The sequence below is a fragment of the Gymnoscopelus braueri genome (assembly GCF_963280865.1).
Source record: "Gymnoscopelus braueri genome assembly, chromosome: 10".
NCBI classification, from domain to species: Eukaryota; Metazoa; Chordata; class Actinopteri; order Myctophiformes; family Myctophidae; genus Gymnoscopelus; species Gymnoscopelus braueri.
In genome coordinates, this window is record NC_137611.1 from 29652962 (window position 1) to 29673726 (window position 20765).

At 42.1% G+C, this 20765-nt stretch overlaps 1 protein-coding gene across 1 annotated transcript in view; it reads right to left on the reverse strand.

The window, feature by feature from the left end:
- LOC308093500 (contactin-associated protein-like 2) overlaps nucleotides 1–20765 on the reverse strand; it is a gene marked incomplete at both ends in the record, with an annotated part of 56435 nt that overhangs the window by 2094 nt on the left and 33576 nt on the right. The window contains 11 exons of the mRNA XM_080439837.1: nucleotides 1–220; nucleotides 3613–3706; nucleotides 4467–4600; nucleotides 6708–6944; nucleotides 7729–7965; nucleotides 9314–9532; nucleotides 10125–10295; nucleotides 11847–11974; nucleotides 13842–13998; nucleotides 18032–18116; nucleotides 18510–18625. The exon at nucleotides 1–220 is cut by the window's left edge and continues 11 nt beyond it. Of these exons, the coding sequence (XP_080295963.1) occupies nucleotides 1–220; nucleotides 3613–3706; nucleotides 4467–4600; nucleotides 6708–6944; nucleotides 7729–7965; nucleotides 9314–9532; nucleotides 10125–10295; nucleotides 11847–11974; nucleotides 13842–13998; nucleotides 18032–18116; nucleotides 18510–18625 (1798 nt within the window). The remainder of the gene's footprint in view (nucleotides 221–3612; nucleotides 3707–4466; nucleotides 4601–6707; nucleotides 6945–7728; nucleotides 7966–9313; nucleotides 9533–10124; nucleotides 10296–11846; nucleotides 11975–13841; nucleotides 13999–18031; nucleotides 18117–18509; nucleotides 18626–20765) is intronic.

A 20765-nucleotide genomic window follows, 5' to 3' on the forward strand; every position in this document is an offset into this window, starting at 1 on the left:
TGCCATGGGTCGTTGGCAGAGGATATGGGTGAGATGGTGAGGGGCGAGGCTCCACAGTTGGACTGGACCAGAATGCCATGCGTGGTGACGGGGGCGGCCAGGCCGGACCGCAGGGCGGCCTTCAACGGAGCCACGCTGTTGAACTGCACTCGTGACAGACAGCCCACGAAGCCTGGTGTGTTGTAGCGCTCGATCAGGATGGGGTCGATCTGCCCTGTTTCTGGAAGACACAGAAAACAGGACGTTGGAGGATGAATTACGTGAAACTGTATTACAAATGTTATTGTTGTACCTAGCTGGTATACACCTGATTCGACCATGTCTAATTTCTCCATATCGTAGGCAGTGGTTCTCAAACATTTTAATGTCAAGGAGTCAAGGACCCCCACATAGTTTGGGTGTATGTATGTAAATGTATCTACACTATCTATGTACTGTATGTATGCCAGCATAAAAGTAGACCAATCACGGCTCATGCAGCTTTCTGCACAATGTCACAAAACAAAACCACTTCCGACCATAAGCAAACTAGGAAACAAGGAATTGCCTGCTGAAGTGAACGTATGTTCTTTGGGGTGTTTTTGTGTTACACCTTTGCACTAAGGCACTATAGGCACTATGCCGTGGATATCTTTCTCTATTTGACACTCACACATTATTGATCCCATATCCTGCAAGGATGGCCTTCATGCCTTTCCAATGTGAGAACACAGAGGTCCCAAATGGCAATCACAACATACTCAAAAACACTATCATAGCAATGTAGCAATCCATATAGCATTCAGAAAAACAATACTAGAAAAAATACATTTTACACTTCTCAGGAAATATTGTCAAATGGTTTATATCATGTATCCTGTTGAAAATGCGTCATTATTTTCATTCCCATACCCGGGAGGGACAGTCCCTTTGGCTGTTTATATTGCATAACCAATGTCAGAATTAGCTAGCTGATTGAATAGAATTTTACAATAAGTGTATACAGTGCATACATAATGCTTCATTCACAAACTGCACTCCTAATTATTTTAAGTTACTCAAAGACTGGCCACAAGCCAAACCGGTATTAGACACAAAGTCTTACAGGTTTTCTTTCTTTCTTCTCTTTTTTTCCAGTGACTTAGGTACCTTTCTCAAATCATCCTCAACATTTGCAAAACATGAAGTGCATTTCTCAAAAACAAGTCTTACAAACAGCACCACAAAATGGATTACCTGCACAGGCCTCTAACTTCCTAAAGAAAATCCTTACTTTATCTCTCAAAGTAAATAATCTTGTCAATGAACATGTGAGTGCCATCAGAATGACAAGTCCTCGTGTCAATGTTTACAAACAAGATAGTCAAAATGCTTAGCCATGGTGTACAGTATTTTCTGATATGGCTAACATTTTGATGACAATGATGGTTTAAAATGCACACGGCTGCATTTTTTTCTATACAGTATATATTATATCAATTTCAACAGTACAAATTTACACATTACTGTATTTGGGAGATTAGATTGACTGTGTTATGACCCTGAGCTCATATGAACATGTTTATTGTATGGGTGTACAGTATGTGTTCTAATGTGGATTTCTACTACATTACACTATACCACTACACTATACTGTATATTATCTTAACATTATTTTATTATACCATTATATACTGCATACACACTATTGTATATTATATTATCATATACTATCTTACACTATTATATTTGCTACTATTGTTATTGTTACTACTTGCACTGTATCTCTTTCTGTCTCTCCTCTGTCTGTCTGTCTCTCCCTCTCTCTCTCTTCTTTCCCCCGACACGGTCGAGGCAGAAGGCCGCCACCCTAGAGCCTAGGGTCTGCCTGACGTTTCTTCCAGTTAAGAGGGAGTTTTTCGTTGCCACTGTCGCAAACTTGCTTGCTCAGGGTGGGATGTCGGGTCTCTTCTCTACATGTAAAGTGTCTTGAGACAACTTGTTGTGATTTGACACTATAATAAAATTGAATTGAATTGAATTGAAAATGTGTAGGTGTTGCTGAGTTCTCTCTCTGCTGTGGTGTGTTGGGCAGCAGGTGAGATTGGCTGGCTGAAAGTGTGAACGAGTGAATGACAGGGACCATTACACCAATAGACAAGCAACTACTATAGTACATTTTTATGGGTCACGTAAATATCCCTTTCTTCCTGTTTTTGAGCGGTGTAGCCGCTCCTATAAGTGGGGTTGGGACTCATGACCTGTGATTGGCTGATAAGTATTCATACCCTTTGCTCAGTACTGTGATTGGCTAGTGGGGTTGGGACCCATGACCTGTGATTGGCTGATAAGTATTCAGACCCTTTGCTCAGTAATGTGATTGGCTAGCGAGACGCATGATGAAATTCATAACCTATAAATAGCACCACGCACTTAAAAAAATTTTTTTTTGAAGTGAGCTTCCATCACTGTGATGACCACTGTTCTAAATAACACCGCTCACTTCACACTGGGTGTGATCTTTTTATAAAATAGAGAGTCTAAACATTTTTCCAGAGAAACATGAAAATAGCTGATCTACAAGCTCACAACACGCCGTAATGCAACGCGTTGTGAGCTGTTAGATCTGCTATTTTCACTAGTTTGGGTCTCGGGGAGACATCGAATTTCTCTTTTGGGTCTCGAGCTAAAAGGTTTGCGAACCACTGGTCTAGGGGGATCAAATGATGTACATATACTGTAGCAACAGAGATATCCCAAATAGGGGAAAAAATCCCAAAATGCATATAATAAGCAGAGTTGGCAACTCTGGAGCTGAGCTAAGTGAAGGTGGCCCAGGCCTTTGTGTTCCCAAAGGATGATGTCAGATTGGCTCTGATAATTTATGCACAACAGCAAAGCACCCAGGGGAGTGCTAGGGCTTCGGCATCAAGCCACAATCAGCCAATCTGTTCTCATCTAATTAATTATGTTAAAATGCCCTCTGGGAGGAGATACAGAATGCTCTGAATCACAAAGAATGTTTCTAAAGAGGTCTGTTGTTCCGTATGTCATCATCTTTTTCGATTCTTAACACGAATTTTTAGCATTTCCCTGCCAGAAGTTAAAACTTTGTTTTGTGAATATTCAATGGAATCTGGTGGTGTTTTAACAGTGATCAAAGGAGATGACTACACGTGGACAGTAACGTTTCTAATAAATTCTTTCATTTTTGTATTTTATTAGCATTTTTCACTTTGAATTCAAGAAGCTATATTTATGGCAAGATAAGCGCGTAAAATACTGATGGAGTGTTATTTCTTCTGTTTTTACTCATTGCACAAATCATGAAACACCCTCTGCCCACACCGACACAGACACTAACAAAGTGGTGCACACAATTATAAAGCTGAATTTATACTTAGTTGCACACCGGTATCACGCAAAGAAAACAATGCATAGCAGCGCGACGTGTTGTGAGCTTGTAGGCCGGGGAGCCACTTGGAATTCATGGCCCCACGATGACAATATATGGCACTGTCCCTTCCAATATGTATTGAACAATCTATAAAACAGTGATATATTTCTGGGGCCCCTGTCAGCCCATAAAATCTCTCGCAATGTTTCAGGGCCAATTGAGGGCCGGTGAATGTACACAGTAGGTACCGTACTTACCAAAGACTTTGCCCAGGAAGATGGTTTTGACCAGATTGAATTGTGTGTCTGAGGCCTCTGGCAGCTGGTAGGTGGACACTGGGTAGTGATCCAACTGCACACAGAAACCAACACACACCACAGAGATGAGAACGTGCCATGCACACGCAGACACACACACACACACACACGCACAGGCGCACACACATATGCACATGCATATGCACATGCTCAGTAGTGTAAAGTAGCTAAGTACATTTACTCAAGAACTGTACTTAAAGTAGAATTTTGAGGTACTTTTACTTTACTGGAGTATTTCCAATATTCAGTACTTATACTTCTACTCCACTACATCTCAAAGGCAAATATTGTACTTTTACTCCACTACAATTATTTGAAAACTTTAGCTACTAGTTACTTTGTAGATTTAGATTACTATTACAAAACATGCACCACTTCAGCCCTATATACATTTCGGCCATTTGAAAATAGCAGATCTACAAGCTCACAATGCGACGCATTCTAAGCTTGTAGATTTGCTATTTTATACATTTGAAAACTTGTGAAATGGGACATTCTGCACAATGAGTACTTTCTACTTTTGGTACATTTTGATACCAATACCTTTGTACTTTTACTCAAGTAAATGTTGAATTCCGGTATTGCAGTAATTGATCCTTTATGTAAGTAAAACATTTGAGTACTTTTTCCACCACTGCATGAGTGTATATGTTTCTTGTTGTTGTGTAGGTATTCTTTTTTAATCACTTTTTGTATAATTTTGTACAGGCATTTTCATTCAGGCCATTATTTGAAGGGTTCTAATGCTTAGCCTCAGTGTGACTTGAGGTTTGACTGTTATAATGGTATGGCACCTGTAGACGAATGTTCCTGAGATTCCTGGAGATGTTGACATGGTGTGGCTGTCCATTGGCCATGTTCCGGTGGTCCACATCGATAGTGTAGGGCTCACTCAGTCCCCCTAGGCTGTAGCGGATTTGCAGTGTCCCTGGAAACACACACACACACACACACACACACACACACACACACACACACGCACACGCACGCACACGCACACGCACACACACACACACACACACACACACACACACACACACACACTTGGTCATCGTCAGCTACTGCAGAAAACATTTTAAATCTTAAGACATTTGAATAATGACCTCAGGTCAACTGTCAACTATTACTGCTGGAAAGCGTAGCAATTTTACACACAGGGAAAGATGCAAACACTGCATGTCCTTAATTAAGTAGGTAACATGTTTGGTCTAAAAAATCAGAGGAGGACACATTTGGAAGTTTCCCAAAGAATAATCTGTTGTTAGTCGTATTGTACTGTACATATTACATGCATACGCTTAAGAAGCTGTTATAATTAATGATGTTAATCACCTGCACTATGTAACTGAGGCCTATTCATTTACGATTTTATCCATATAATTGTAAAGAACATACTGTAGTAAAGAACCTGTCAAGAACAGAAATGTGTAAATTTAAACATAGTTTAATAAATACATGGAGTTAGCATGTGCTCAGATAAGTACTTGACTCCGCACTACTGAGACTTAATTCATGGTGTGAGCAGTTTTTGATGAATGCAGGTAAAGTGGGACAACTGGTAAAGTGGGACACTTCCATTTCATCATCTTTGTATTTATGGATCATAATCATAACTTAAAATAATGTAAAATATAAATGATCAGGTCTTGTCCCACTTACCTGTTTTCACCCTATTGAGATATTATAATTGTGATAATTGTTTTAATGGGGGATTATATACTTCTTGACCACCCTATAGGTTTTTGGACTCACAAGCCATAGCAAACATTATCTGTGGGAAAATGTTACATTACAGTGATATGATACATAATTACATAATTAAAATATTTCACATTTAAACGTTAAATGTAATAACCACACAGTACATGAATAGGTAACTTTATGAGTAGTGTCACACTGGTGGTGGCACATATGCTACTCTGTTTTATTGCAATAGTTGAATTGCATGTTCCTGATTACTTCAATACCTGTTATTTTCTTACCATTTACCTACAGTATATGTATCATTGTAGCCTACTGTTCCACTATGTCTATTACAGAGTATGTCTGCCTGAAACCAAGAAGCCTGACATCACACTTGGCCATTGCGGTGAGATCTTCCTTTGTCTTTGTGGGAGATATTTGGGCTCTCATGCGGAAGACCCAGTTGAGTTTTGAATGAAAGTTATACATTATTCTCAAGCTCTTGTTAATACTTTTTAATTGGTTCAATATTTATAAAACCCACAGATTAACCACTTTCACTTTCATAAAAAATAAATCAAAAATGGCAGTTCATAACACGTGATGGTGCGATGCGTTGAGAGCTTGTAGATCAGATATAGTGTGACACTCGTATGACAAAGTAGTGCATTAATTTACAAAGAAAAAAAGTTTCTGGCCGACAGCAACAATATGCTCTCTCTAGGTCAGGGGTCTTCAAAAGGGGGTCCGGGACCCCTAGGAGGTCCTCAGTGTTGCTTCAGTGGGTCCGCCAAATCTTTGTGTGATAGGGGAACATTAGCAGATCTACAAGCTCACAACGCCTCGCGCTGCAAGGCTTGTAGATCGGCTATTTTCTTGAGATTTGGAGAAGGAAAAAGAGCAGACGTACAGAGCCAATGGTCAAGTTGACTAAATATTGAAGGTTTAAAAGATAACTGTCTGAAAATACACATTAACATGAATCCAACTATCTATGAAATATGTAGTGGGGGGTCCCTCCTTCATCTCTCTCTCTCAGCTAAGGGGTCCTTGGCCTGAAACACGTTGAAGACCCCTGCTCTAGGTCATTCTCAGACGAGCCCTCCAGCAGCTAGCTCGCCAGGACTTTAGTTTCCACCCCTGCAACTTTATGCACTTTATACACTTTGTGCACTGCTTCAATATTGTGTGTGCTGACTTGCCACAAGCACGGCTATTCCCAGTACTGTGAGTATTTGTGTGTGTGTGTGTGTGTGTGTGTGTGTGTGTGTGTGTGTGTGTGTGTGTGTGTGTGTGTGTGTGTGTGTGTGTGTGCCTCTGTGCGTGCGTGCGTTTTTTATATTAATATATACCGTTCTGCCTGAGCACCACAGCCAGGTTGTCCTGTGTCCTGGAGCTGACATACACCAGAATAGTGGGGGCACTAGAGGTACTGAAGCTGAACACCAGCTCCTCCTGGGTCAGGTTGGCCTCGCTGGGAACGCCCACCATGGCCGACACGCTCCTGCCCTCCAGCACAGCGGGGAGGCCCGCCTCTGGGAGGAAGTCGTAGCGCACCAGAGTGCCCAACTCAAAGTAGCCGCCCACGTCTGAAAACACACACACACACACACACACACACACACACACACACACACACACACACACACACACACACACACACACACACACACACACACACACACACACACACACACACACACACACACACACACACACACACACACACACACACACACACACACACACACACACACACACACACACACACACACACACACACAAGCCGGCAGAGAAAGATTGTTGTAGAGGCGAGCTCTGACTTTAGCCTCCCTGAGGATGTTGTACAAACAGGTGGGCAGATATACAAACACATAGATACGGTAGACAGACAGACATACTGTACAGACGCACGCACGCACGCACGCACGCACGCACGCACGCACGCACGCACGCACGCACGCACGCACGCACGCACGCACACACGCACGCACGCTTGCGTACACACACACACACACACACACACACACACACACAAACACACACACACACACACGGAGGGAGAGAGACAGAAAGACACATGGGCAGACACATATGGGCAGACAGACAAGACACACATAGACAGGTGGGCAGACACACAGGCAGATAGAGAGGCGGGCTGACAAACACACACAGACAGGCAGACAGGCAGACAGACAGGCAGAAAGGCAGAAAGACGGACAGACGGACAGACAGACAGACAGACAGACAGACAGACAGACAGACAGACAGACAGACAGACAGACAGACAGACAGACAGACAGACAGACAGACAGACAGACAGACAGACAGACAGACAGACAGACAGACAGACAGATTCAGTCTAAGGTATACCATCAGAGCAGAAGGGTCCGTCATATGCAGTGTGTGTGCAGTCACAGGCGTAGCCGTTGTACTTCTCCACACACTTGCCACCGTTGCGACAGTGCATGCTGTAGCTGCTGCAGTGGCCATGGCAACCCGGCCTGACCCCCGGCGTGACCTTTGCCCTCTCCTCCAGATCAAGGGTCACACCGTTCATTTTGAGGGCCCGGATACACCCCAGGAACCCCCTCTGACCGCCCGATGCACCTGGAAGTCATAGGAGGAGAGGAGAAGCATTTGATGGATGGATGTCATCAGTTATCAACATACTGCCCAATATACTGCAGGCCTAACACTGAATTCACACCAGCAGCTGTGATTGAATGTCCGTAGTGTGGACATTCACAAAATGCCATAAATTGGGCATGTCTGAGGTTATGAGTGTGACACCCTCTTAACCCATTAAGGCTGAAAAAAAAACGGTGTTGCTATATCAGTGGTGCTCAAACTTTTTCATGTCAAGGACCACCCAAAATGATATGTATTTGGCCGCGCACCCCATCTCAAAATATTTTGTTCCCAGAATTAAAGATTTGAGTTACGAATGTTCATTTAAAAATATATATATTCAAAGATTTGCAAAAGTGTTCACGATTTTTCAAAAATAGCAGATCTACAAGCTCATAGCGCGGCCCTCGGTACGTAACTAATCGGGCTGAAGCGGACTTTGCAACGTTCGGCACGGCGACCATTGAAATGCAGAAAAAGTACTGTTTCGTCTTGGTCGTGACCAATGAGAAGCAGATTGTATTGTCTGCCAGGCTGGAACTTATGTTCCCATCGCAAATAAAGACAGCTGTGTGAGGTGAGAGCTCTTCTGCAAATTAAATTGACCAAATATTTTGCACAACCTGGCAAAGCAGAATATATGATGGTTTGAAGAATGAGCTACCTCTCTTTTTCTAAAATATGTCTGAATATTCATACAGAAGTCAAGAGGCATACTTTAAATAAGTGGTTCTCAAACTTTTTAATTTCAACGTCCCCCATAACTAGAGAAATTATGCACATACACACACACACACACACACACACACACACACACACACACACACACACACACACACACACACACACACACACACACACAGCACATATGTATATATATACGCCGGGTAGAGTGTCCTCTTTTTGGGGATTCAGAATATGGTCACCCTACTATAGTACCTTTTGGGAGTGAGAGTATATTGGAAGTGCAGAGACTTGATGCTCATCTCTGACAGTTTGTAAATGTTTAAGAAATAAGCCATGTAGTTGCTCAACCTTGATGAATTTCACACCTACAACAGCTAGTTTAAAACTTTGTTATCAATATTCGCTACAGTGCAATTCTGATTGGCTTTCCATTCCAAGTCGAAGTGTCAAAGTTGAACTCTCTCTCAACTTTGAAGCTATGTTTGCCCCGTGCTATTGTATTGTTGTTTTATTGAACATGGATTCAAAGATAACACTATTTGAACACTACTGAAGTGTAAGCTTTGTTTATATTTTAAAAATATATATTTTTTATCTTCCAAGGCAAATTTGTGCGTGCGTGCGTGCACGTGTTTCTCACCAACATATAGCTGACTGAACAGCTCCAGCCTGGTGTGCCCCTGTGGGGGGGCAGAGCGGAACTCTTTGTACTGTCCGTCAAGCCGTAGCCCCGCCTCCTTCACGTTCCTCTCCGCCTCCACGCGATGCCATTGGTCGTCGTTGAGCGGCACAGCCGAGCGAACGCTGAGCTCCACGGCTCCGTTTCCCACGTCAAAGGAGAAGGACACGACAGAGGCAGCTGAGAGAGAGGAAGAGAGAATGAACTTTTGAAAACATTCTGTATTCAGTCTGTATTCATGGGCAAAATCTACAGGGTTCATTGCAATGTATGTATGTATGTATGTATGTATGTATGTATGTATGTATGTATGTATGTATGTATGTATGTATGTATGTATGTATGTATGTATGTATGTATGTATGTATGTAAGTGGGAAACTGAGGTCCATGTGAGGGTAGATAATAGAGGACGAGTAGTAGCTTTGATGCATGTTGTTTACATTGTAACACCCGAAACATTGAATGTTGCTACAGCTAACTGTAACAACACATCTCTAGTCTGTAGGAATGGCTTTGCAGCAAGGAGGCAGAGCAATGAGCTCTACTGCCAGTAGGTGTCCCTCCTAGCCCACACACACACACGCACACGCGCACACACACACGCACACACACCCACACACACACACACACACACACACACACACACACACACACACACACACACACACACACACACACACACACACGCACACACACGCACACACACGCACACACGCACACGCACACACACACACAATGGTTTTTAACCCATCATGGCAATTGCCCCTTACCTCTCAGTTCAATGCGGATGAAGTCGGTGGTACCCAGGTTCTCCAGAAACACCCCATAAGTGGAAGAGGTCTTAAAGTAGAAAGAGATATCAGCGCTGGTCTCTCCTCTGAAGGACGGGAAGTGCAGGTAGGAGGCTGGGCTGGTGAACGATGCTGCATTCCAGTAGTCACCTACACAACAGTTACCATAAACAATGGGAGTTGGTGACGCCAATGCAATTTTCTCTGGTGCAGTGTTCAGCATAAGATTCTCAGCACATGGCGTGAGGCTGGGATGTTTAGCTATTGATTCCATCATATTTGCAAGTTCAGTAGATTACATCACTCGAGTAAATCTGACTCGCCTGCTCTAGAGGCACAGAGCAATTTAAAAAACTTCTTTCACTTATTTAAAAAAGACTCCTTCACCTAAAATCGGCAAGGTGCACCATTCTGTGACTTGTGAGCAAGCAAGTCAGATTCAATAGCCTTTATAATGAGAGGGTGTATTTCCGAGCTATCCACAGCCCACCTCTGAGACACAGAGCGAACTGTAGACAGAAATGCTACCTTCATTAGAGAGGACAAGGGCCCTGGGCTGAAAGTCGACCCTCAAAGATGCTTTACTTTACCGTTTCATAAATATTATGAATTATTCAGCATGATATGTTGTCCTGCGGCCTCGATTCCAAGTATATTGTGCGTGCCTATGTGTATGCGTGAGTGTGTTTACAGAGAGAGAGAGAGTAGAGAATGTGTGTGTGTGTGTGAGTGTGTCAGTAAGAGAGAGAGAGAGGGAGAGAGAGGGAGAGAGAGAGAGAGACGGTAAAAATTTGTGTCAGTATATATGTGTCAATGTGCGTGTGTGCGCGTGTGCGTGTGTGTGTGTGTGTGTGTGTGTGTGTGTGTGTGTGTGTGTGTGTGCGTGCGTGAGTTTGTGCATGTGTCCGTTTTTATGTGTGAGTGAGAGGTACAGAGAGAGGGAAAGTCAATGGGCCCGATTCACTAAGCTGTTTACGCCCATATTTTGAACGTAAAGGAATTTACGCAACTTCCCACGTTAGTACAGTAGTCTGATTCATTCATCTTTTTCTGTCTGTGAATTTTGCGGGAGGTCCGCTCTTTCTCAAGTCTGCTCCGAGGCTGACTTACATGGGATAAAAGCTTGCGTATGTCTTTAGAATGCTTTATTCTTCATGCAAAATCAATCACAATAGTGCCAAACCTCAAATAAAATATGTTTGTGCCCAACATTTGTCAACACATTAAAAAAAAACTATCTATTGCTTCTATGCATATTTATAGACATGACATGATGCAAATTCTTGGGGTGGGTGCGTAGTACCGACATGTTGTAAGCTTGTAGATCTGTCCATTTTGAACCGTAACGACGTTTATGGTCTGACGTTAAGAGTTCCCGGTTGCCTTATATGGTGTTAATGGGGCGTAGATGTGACCCGTCAGGCACAAATGAGTTTCACGCGCGATACACACAAATAAAGGCTGTGCGGCGTTTGGTGAATCGCACGTGAGATTGTGCTTATCGAAAATACGCACCCCTTTAGTCACCTTATTTAGGCACTATTTACGAACAGCTTAGTGAATCAGGCCCAATGTTTGTGCCTAATGCCTGTTTGCATACATGCTTGCCTAATAAGAGGACTGGTTGTTAAAGATCCCTAAAACAACCGGTCCTAAATGTATACTGTATATGTGTGAGTGCGTGCATGTCCAGTGACTCACGGTCCCCCTGGCATCTGAGTGGCCCCACAGTGACTTTGGCCTCAGAGCCCGCCCTGCTGGTGTCTCCCACCACCACCTGAGTGACGGGCAGATGGTCTTTATATACCAACAGACCTGCATCCTCCCTCCTGAAAGAGAGAGGGAGGGGGGGGGAGGGGCGGAAGAGAAGGGGGGGAGGGAGAGGGAGAGAGAGAGAGAGAGCGAGAGAGCAATAGAGGGGGGTAGGTAGCGAAGGTAAGCAGGGCCAAACCGGAGGAAGGGAGAAGAAGACAGATGGGGAAGGAGAGATGATGAATGTTAAGGCGGGGGAGGGGGAGGGGGAGGGGGAGGGAGGACAGGAAAACATGACACAGAGGAAGATATAGATAAAGATTCAAGAGAGATTTCAAGAGATGTTATTGTCACATAGATGTACGATTACATGCACTGTGGAAAAGGTAGGTTGGGGGGGGTGTGCTCCTTAACACACAAGAAAGTGCGGTAGAGACATCATGGTAATTTCCACATGTTGGTGGCTGAATCTAAACATAGATGTTCTTGCACTATACGATAACCTTGAGCTTATTGCTGATCGTGTGTAACGTGGCTGGAGTATTTCCCAGTTTTGTTCTGTGCACTTGTTATTTAGCAGTAGCACTAACACTAGGTGCTATTTATATTATTCTTTATAATATTAGATGCTAGGTTTGACGTCTGCCTCCTACTCCTGGCTGCTACTTTGTAGCACATTCTGCATTTTTTTCTTAGCACTCTATTTACTCAACCCACTTACCCTGTTAGTCATGGGTTCATGCTGCTTATTCTGACCTTATTGCACTTTGTAAGTCGCTCTGGATAAAAGCATCTGCCGAATGTCTTGTAATTGCTATTTCTCATTAAAATCATTTTTGTGCCTGTAAATACAATTTTATGCCTATGAATTGTATATGCATGTGAAAGGGCTGTAGGGTAGAAGGAAAGGAGAATGATTACGTAATCTAACAAGATATAGTTGAAAGAGAAAATGAAATAAAATACTCTGTCACGGCGCAGTATGATCTATATCATGTTTGCACCTGCTATCAACTACAATACCATGCTGCAGTCAGCTGGCATATTACAAAGGGTTTTAGAGATAAGTGGAGCCTATGGCAGACATTGTGGTAGGAGTGTACCCTGATAGGATAATGGAGCATTGGCCGTGACATTTTTCTCCTGCCATGAGACAGTGGGTAACTTTATTACGCTGTGTGCAGCAAGCCAGCTGTGTAATGTGAATGTCTTCATGAATTGGCTTTGTCGCACGCCAACTCCTATTATGTACAGTTTGCACACTGATTGATTGCATGCTCAAACCTGCAAAACATACAGTTATATCATATTTTTCTAAATCTACAACAGAAATGGCCACAAACATAATTAAAGAGCCATACTGGTCGTCTGGAATGTTTAGCCCATTGACGTTGACTTTTGGTATACTTGACATTACCGTTGACAATTTTTCTAAAGAATTCCATTTTAAACTTAAAAAAGGTTTCGACTTGCACTTAAAGGTTTTAATTTTCTCCATGAGATTAACTGTATAAATAAAAGTAAAAAGGCTTTCCAATCATTTTCATCCTATATTAAAAATGGTTTAAGGGAGGACCGGCCGGCTGGCCGGCGTACCACGGCCACGTCACTCTGACTCAGACATAACCATAAACAAACCCGATACGCCTATAGGCATGTCACTATGACTCAGACATACAGTATAGGCATATACGAGTATGGGCATATAGTATATTATACTGTAATACTATTACCTAGTATTATTACTGCTACTACTACTACTACTAATAATAATAATAATGATAACATTCATATTCATATTCATATTCATATTCATATTCATATTCATATTCATATCCATATCCATATTCATATTCATATTCATATTCATATTCATAATATAGGCTATAATAAAATTATAACCTGTTGCTACAATGTTAAAATGTAATAATAAAATGCACGCACCACTGACGCTGGTCAGCATCACAGTTGCAGTAGTGTTTGGGGTTGGTACAGTTGCGCTCGATGCCACATGCACACTTCTGTATGCCGGGCCCCGAACCCCCCCAGTAAGAATGTCTCTCATTGGCTCTTCCTACCCACCAGCTGAATGGAACACCATCTGCACAAAGGAAGACAAACAAACAAAAGACCTATGATCAGGTGACTTTCACTTCAATGAGCTCAGCAGGAGGCTGAGAGTTGAAAGGTACAATTAAAACATTTTCCTTTCTTCACAAATTAATAATTACACACAATATCAATATCTTCATATTATTTATAGTAATTGTACCTAATGTGTATTTCTAACAATTGTATATTGTATTCACTTTCACACATTTAATCTGTTTATTAGCATTTTTGTGAAATCAGTTAAGACTGCTGTGAGTAGAGACAGGGGCAGTGACTCAGGGGAGCAGTGGTAGGGTTAATTCATTTTTATTCATTGTTTGATTTTTATTGACAAAAATGCATACCGTATACATGACCATATATCTGTACACAAAAAAGCTCAAGAGCTTATTTCCAATGTGTGTGTGTGTGTGTGTGTGTGTGTGTGTGTGTGTGTGTGTGTGTGTGTGTGTGTGTGTGTGTGTGTGTGTGTGTGTGTGTGTGTGTGTGTGTGTTAGGGCTTTCACCAACTAGTCGACTAGTCGACTAGGTTGGTACTAGTCGAATAGTTGAAAAAAAAAATGTAATTTGTTTTAATGCCATAGTAATGGCCCATCTTACTATTATTATTATCCTCCAGACTTTATTTTTTATCAAAAGGGGGTCAAAAGTATGACCAATAAAAGCCTATTATTGGGCAATGGGGATCCTTGGAGACGCTGCTGTGGTGCTGTGCTGCTGTGCCAGAAGCGCTTCCCTTAAAACGCCATAAAAATAAGGGCAGGAGGATAATAATAATAGTAATATAGTAGTAGGATGGCATTAAAACAATGCCCCCCCCCCCACTACATTTTTTTTTTTTTTTTTAATATAAATTTCGACTAGTCGACTAGTCGACTACTACTTGGTCAAATGAGTCGACTAGTAGAAATCATTAGTTGTGAATGCCCTAGTGTGTGTGTGTGTGTGTGTGTGTGTGTGTGTGTGTGTGTGTGTGTGTGTGTGTGTGTGTGTGTGTGTGTGTGCGTGTGTGTGTGTGTGTGTGTGTAAACTGATAAAATCAATAATAAATGCATTCATACAATTTCAACATACTAGACAAGTAGAATAGCGAAGATCAGTATGGGTGCTGTAAATGGAACCTTTTACAACTTAATTAATAGATGGTTAGGTCCAGCTTCTATTCAGCCAGACTAGAAGAAGTTAACAATGTTGCTAATTGACTTAAGGCTTTAAGGTAACTAATTCCACATAACTGAGTACAAAAACTAGTCTTTTCAAATACAGCCTTTGAATCTGACAGATACAGAGTCTGTGGAGCTCCCTTTGGTGGAATAACTATGTACCGTACACATCATGAACCTTTAAAGTAATTGTCTAGATATTTGGGTACCACCTTGTTTACAATCCTGTGGATCCTACACATTTGAATATGTTATACTCTCTCCACCTCTGAGCCACTTAAAGCAACCTTTCCAATTGATTAATCTTCATAGTAGCATGCTGTACCTTGGCCCAGGGCTACACACACACACACACACACACACACACACACACACACACACACACACACACACACACACACACACAAACACACCAGCAGAGAGAGAGAGCTGGCTCAATGATGCAAATGTATACAGGACTTTGATTTAAACACACAGCAAGGCTGGGCTGCACATAACCAGTATAGACTTGATGCACCAATATGTGCATGTGTGTGGCCAATAAAGCGCAGAAGCTTTAATTACTCATTAATTGTGTAGGTTGTGTAGGTAGCAACACACAGTGGCCTTCAGTATGCTACAGTGACATAATAATTGCCCATTAAAGCAAGTTTCTACTGTATGTCTACCAAACAGTCTCTACCTCCCACTTTCAGGTTTATGCATTGATCGTGTTTTTGTTTTGTTTTTGTAATCTTTTTCTTGCACCGTATGTCTAATCTCACGTCCACACCATTACCTGCTGCTACGTGGACCTACCGATGTGTTACCACTTTTGCACCTTATGTTTAACCTCATGTAGGCTACATGGTATCTGCTGGTTTTATGCAGATTTTTAGTTTCCTCCTTTCTCTCCCTCTCCCTGTCCCCCCTCTCATTTCTGCTTCTCCCGAAAACAACAAAAAAACCTGTGATGTGACAATAAAGTTGATCCTGGATTTAACTCAGATCTGCTGTTTGGCACAAACACAGTTATGTTATCTGATCTTCTGGATCAAATGAACGCTTGTTTAAGCACTATAGCTTGGAATTCTTGTTTGCAATATTGGAAAAACACACATTTTCCATCTGTTAGTAAATACAAATACAATATTAATATGGATAGATAATCAATGGGTGCAGATAATATTCAAAATCTAGCTCACACCTATGACGGCCCTGCCCCTCTGCCTCTCTGTTGGCTAGCTCAGCTGGCAGCCTTCAGTGATTGGCAGAGTGGTGCAGGCCGTCAAGCCAACTCTTTACAGCTGGGTTGAGGGGTTTGGGGGGAGTATATATAGTATACAGGGGACCTCTCATCGCAACCCCTCAGTCTCTCTTTTTCCTACCCCTGGGGAAGGTGTACATGGCCTTATTGGGGCCTAACCCTATTTTGTCTATTTTGAGTAGCACCTTTTTATACAACACACACTCACAGCACATTCCACACATTCACGCCAAGATGGTAATAATTAAAAATCATGTGACATCTCGCATATCAAGTTTCACATCAAAAGGTGTCCTCTAGTCTAGACCTCAATCTTTTATTATTTCCATGCATATATATATATATATATATATACACACACACGTGTGTGTAATGAGTAAACAAAAACTGATGAAATGCAGAAATTTTGTCTTCTATTAATTTACAAAATTCTAGATAGAAGATATACATGGAAATTATGTATAGTGGTCTACAGTATTGCAATGTGCTGACAGTTAACCTTTTGATGTGAAACTTGATATGTGACGTTTGATTACTTATGTTGTCACATGATCTGTAATTATCACCACCTGTTGGCACAAAAGGTCTCTGTAAACCCACACCTGATGCCAATCAAGTGAAGAGCGAACATGAGGAAGCCACGATGCAGAAAGTGTTATTCACTCCAATATGTTATACGACTGTCTGAATTAAACTAAACATTTCATTTGAACACTTGTGTGCTGGATTACTTTGATTTTGAATGAACATGGATCCTATATTATTGGAGGAACAAGTGAAACTGTTGTCAATATGAACAATGAATATAGGGATTCTCTGTCTCCTCTCTCCTTCTCTTTCTGCCTGCATAGAAACATTAAAAATTCAATGCTGAACGGTGTGGTGGAGAGACCCAGACCAGACCCGGGGCTAACGCACGCACGCACGCACGCACGCACGCACGCACGCACGCACACACGCACACACACACACACACACGCACACGCACACACGCACGCACACGCACACACACACACACACACACACACACACACACACACACACACACACACACACACACACGCACGCATGCACACACAAACATAGCCATAGGGGCCTAATGGGGATAAGGGGGGTCAGAATTCGAACCAGACTGCAGATGAAAGTCATTTGCTTCAGTACCTACAGTATTGCAATATACAGCAATATCCTTGTGTTCATCTAACTCAGAGAGTATATAGAAACACTTGTGACATACCAGCATTCCCACATGATGAACTCTACTGTAGATCTGACCCCATTTCAGGCTAATGTAGAAATTAATTACTACATTACTATGACCAACCCTAATACTATTACTTCTTTCAATGATTCCACAATTTTGTATTTCTTTATTTGTTGAAATAGGATTTGATGTGAGCATACCATAATGTCACCATTTTGACATTAACATCCAATAGCTTTGACTGGAGGATGACACAACATCTGCAGCAAAACTAAATATTTTCACCATTATAGACTAACTGTGTGTATGTACACTTAACAGTGAGGATTTTACTGTGTTCATGAGTCATGACTGATCATACAGCTTAGTGGCCCTTTGTACAGCTCACAGATTCAGACAGTAATGTTACCTGGAGAGTTGAGCAGGCGAGACATACGGCAGGTGTAGGCAATGTGTTGTTCACAGTACTCTGCACTGCTGGTGATAGACCCCACCTAGTATACACATACACAGAAAAGAATATTAACCACATCAACCCTGGCAGCCCTATTTTGGGCATGTCATTATAAGCGAAAATTCTCAAAAATAGCCTCAGCCTTTATACTTAATGATTTATACTCCATTATATGGGGGTGTCACGCTGAGAAAATAGCCCATCTACAAGCTTGTAGATGGCTACTTTGGCCATGCGGAACAGTTGTGGACTAAAGTCTGCTAAAGACTATTAAAACAGCAATTATTGTGATAATTATTCCAGACTGGGTGCCATAAAAGAAAAAGCTGACTGTTTTTACACTCTAAAGAGTTCAATTAACACTCCAGATGTAACAAACTCCAGACAAACATGAACCTAAAATTCAAAACGGGTTTTGATATTTTCTCCAGACCTGTTCAGCAGTCATATTGTAGCTGAGCTGTAGCACTGCCTTGCCCTCCTGGTCAGCACTGGTCACTGATGTCTGAGGAGATAGGTTGTTCCTTACTGTGGTCCAAACAGTGTCTTCTGAAAATCACAAAACATACAATATCAGGGGAGCTATATCGTCTTCAACTTGAGCTTTCTTGTACTCTACACAGTTTAAAGAAGTAAAGAGAGTGATCATAGCGAGTAGAAAGAGATATGCACAGGTGAAAATAGAAGTTGCACGTAACTCAGATCTTCAGCTTGTTGTCCACTAGAGGAAATACAGGTTTGCAAAAAATACAGACAGATGAAAGGTAAAAGGCTGACTTCATTGAGTACTCGCCTCAGGAAGGTTAAGTCCTGGCCTTGCAGCAATTACTGACGGTCAGCACTGTCAGACAGACTCCCGAGCTTGATTCAAAGTCCAATAAAAGAGATGAGCTGCACTAGGAGCTATTCTGCCTCCAAGAAGGCATATTAAAGTCTGGAATGAAAAGGATGCGTGCAGGTGCCTGGATGGCGTATTGCAGATGGATGACGAGGAGGGGGCCTGTGAGAGTGAAGTGTTCTACCACCTTGCCTGATTTAATTCAACTCCATTTATTGCTGATGATGCCTGAAGGGAAAAGAAAAAGGCTATTCTGAGGAAATCCAAACCCCAAACCATTCTGCACCAGCAAATTATAGCCACATCTGTGGATATGTAGTACTTCCCTTTATCTACCTGTAAAGCTCCCGTCTTCAAATATGGATGCATTACATCTTTTCTTTTTCTGAACAACCAGGGATATTTGAAAATGGTGTGCAACCAATAAATGGGATGGTGCTGTCCTAGTGGGTCTCACAGTGTTACAAAGGATACGACGCCCTCATGAGACCACCTAATTCACCTACATTCAGGGAGTTAATGCAGCTCTCCACCGCACCGGCGTCGGCGGGAGGCATTGGAAAGCATCTGTTGCCGAAATTCTGGTACCGTGCCATCTGTTGTGTCGGGTCGGTAAGCGTCGAAAGCCGGTGAAGGCCGACCGAACATGCTCGGACCCATAGAAGGCGGGTAATGAAGGCTAAGCCAAATGTTATGATGGGAAATTCTAGGAATTGTGCAAATTAAATATAATATATGTGCGCAGCATTATTTAGTTAATTTTTTGATAATAAATCAGTCAAATCAGGCAAAAATGAGAATTAAATAACCTAACCCTAACCTAACCCTAACCCTAAGCCTAAAACCGAAATAAAGTAACCAAAAACCAAAAAGAAACTAACACAATCCGCCCACGGATTTCGGCGCGGCCGACCCCCAGCCTTCCCAATTGTCAAGCTCGCCTATGCTCGGACCGTTAGGCTGGTGGGGAGGGGAGACAGAGCTCTCTGGTTGGCTGCTAGCAGGGGTAGCGGGACCCTTTCTAAAATGCAATACAGAGTAGTGCTATCGGAATCTAACACAGGTGCGCCCAAATAATTAATTACATCATGCCCCTGCTGAGTGCACTGTGCAAAAGTAGGTCAAGTCAATTACTGTATGCTGTCACTCCAGCAGGTCCGAAGCACACTGACCAGCAGCAGAGACAGAGATCTCTGGATGGCTTTGTTTCACTTCTAAGCTACGGGGTAAACAGCTGTAAAAACCTTTATTTTATTTTATTTCATTAGATTAATAAGGAAGCTTTGGAAATGCCACCTAAATTGTGTGTGGACTTTCAGGTGAAAAGCTACAACAGTATATCAGGTATGTGTGCGTAAAGCTGGCCCGCCAGCCTCCCGACATTTGTTTTCCGCTTCTCACCGTTTCATAGAGGAATAATAAAAACATGACCAATACACCAAATGAACATAGACACTTCACAGATAATAGAGACCTTTGAATTATAACAATCGATTGAGAATTGGCAGAGTTAAACAGCCAACGACAACGAAAGATGCGTGTGTGTGGCTCATCTCATTCAAACGGCAGCTGTTAGCTGTCAGATTGTCTCTGAAACAAAACTAAGCTTATATGCTATCTTTAACTTATCAATATTCTTAATTAGCAGTCACACTTTTGTGGATTACAGTAAATTGTAATGACAATCACTTAATTCAGAAGTGACTCTGGGATACGCAGTGTTGGACACATACCAACATTTGGATAATAAGGTCTAGCCTTTGATTGATAGTCTGAAGTAGTTTGTATTCAACCCAGTTGGAATTATATCTCAATATAAAATAGACTGCGAATAACGTGATTATCTTCATA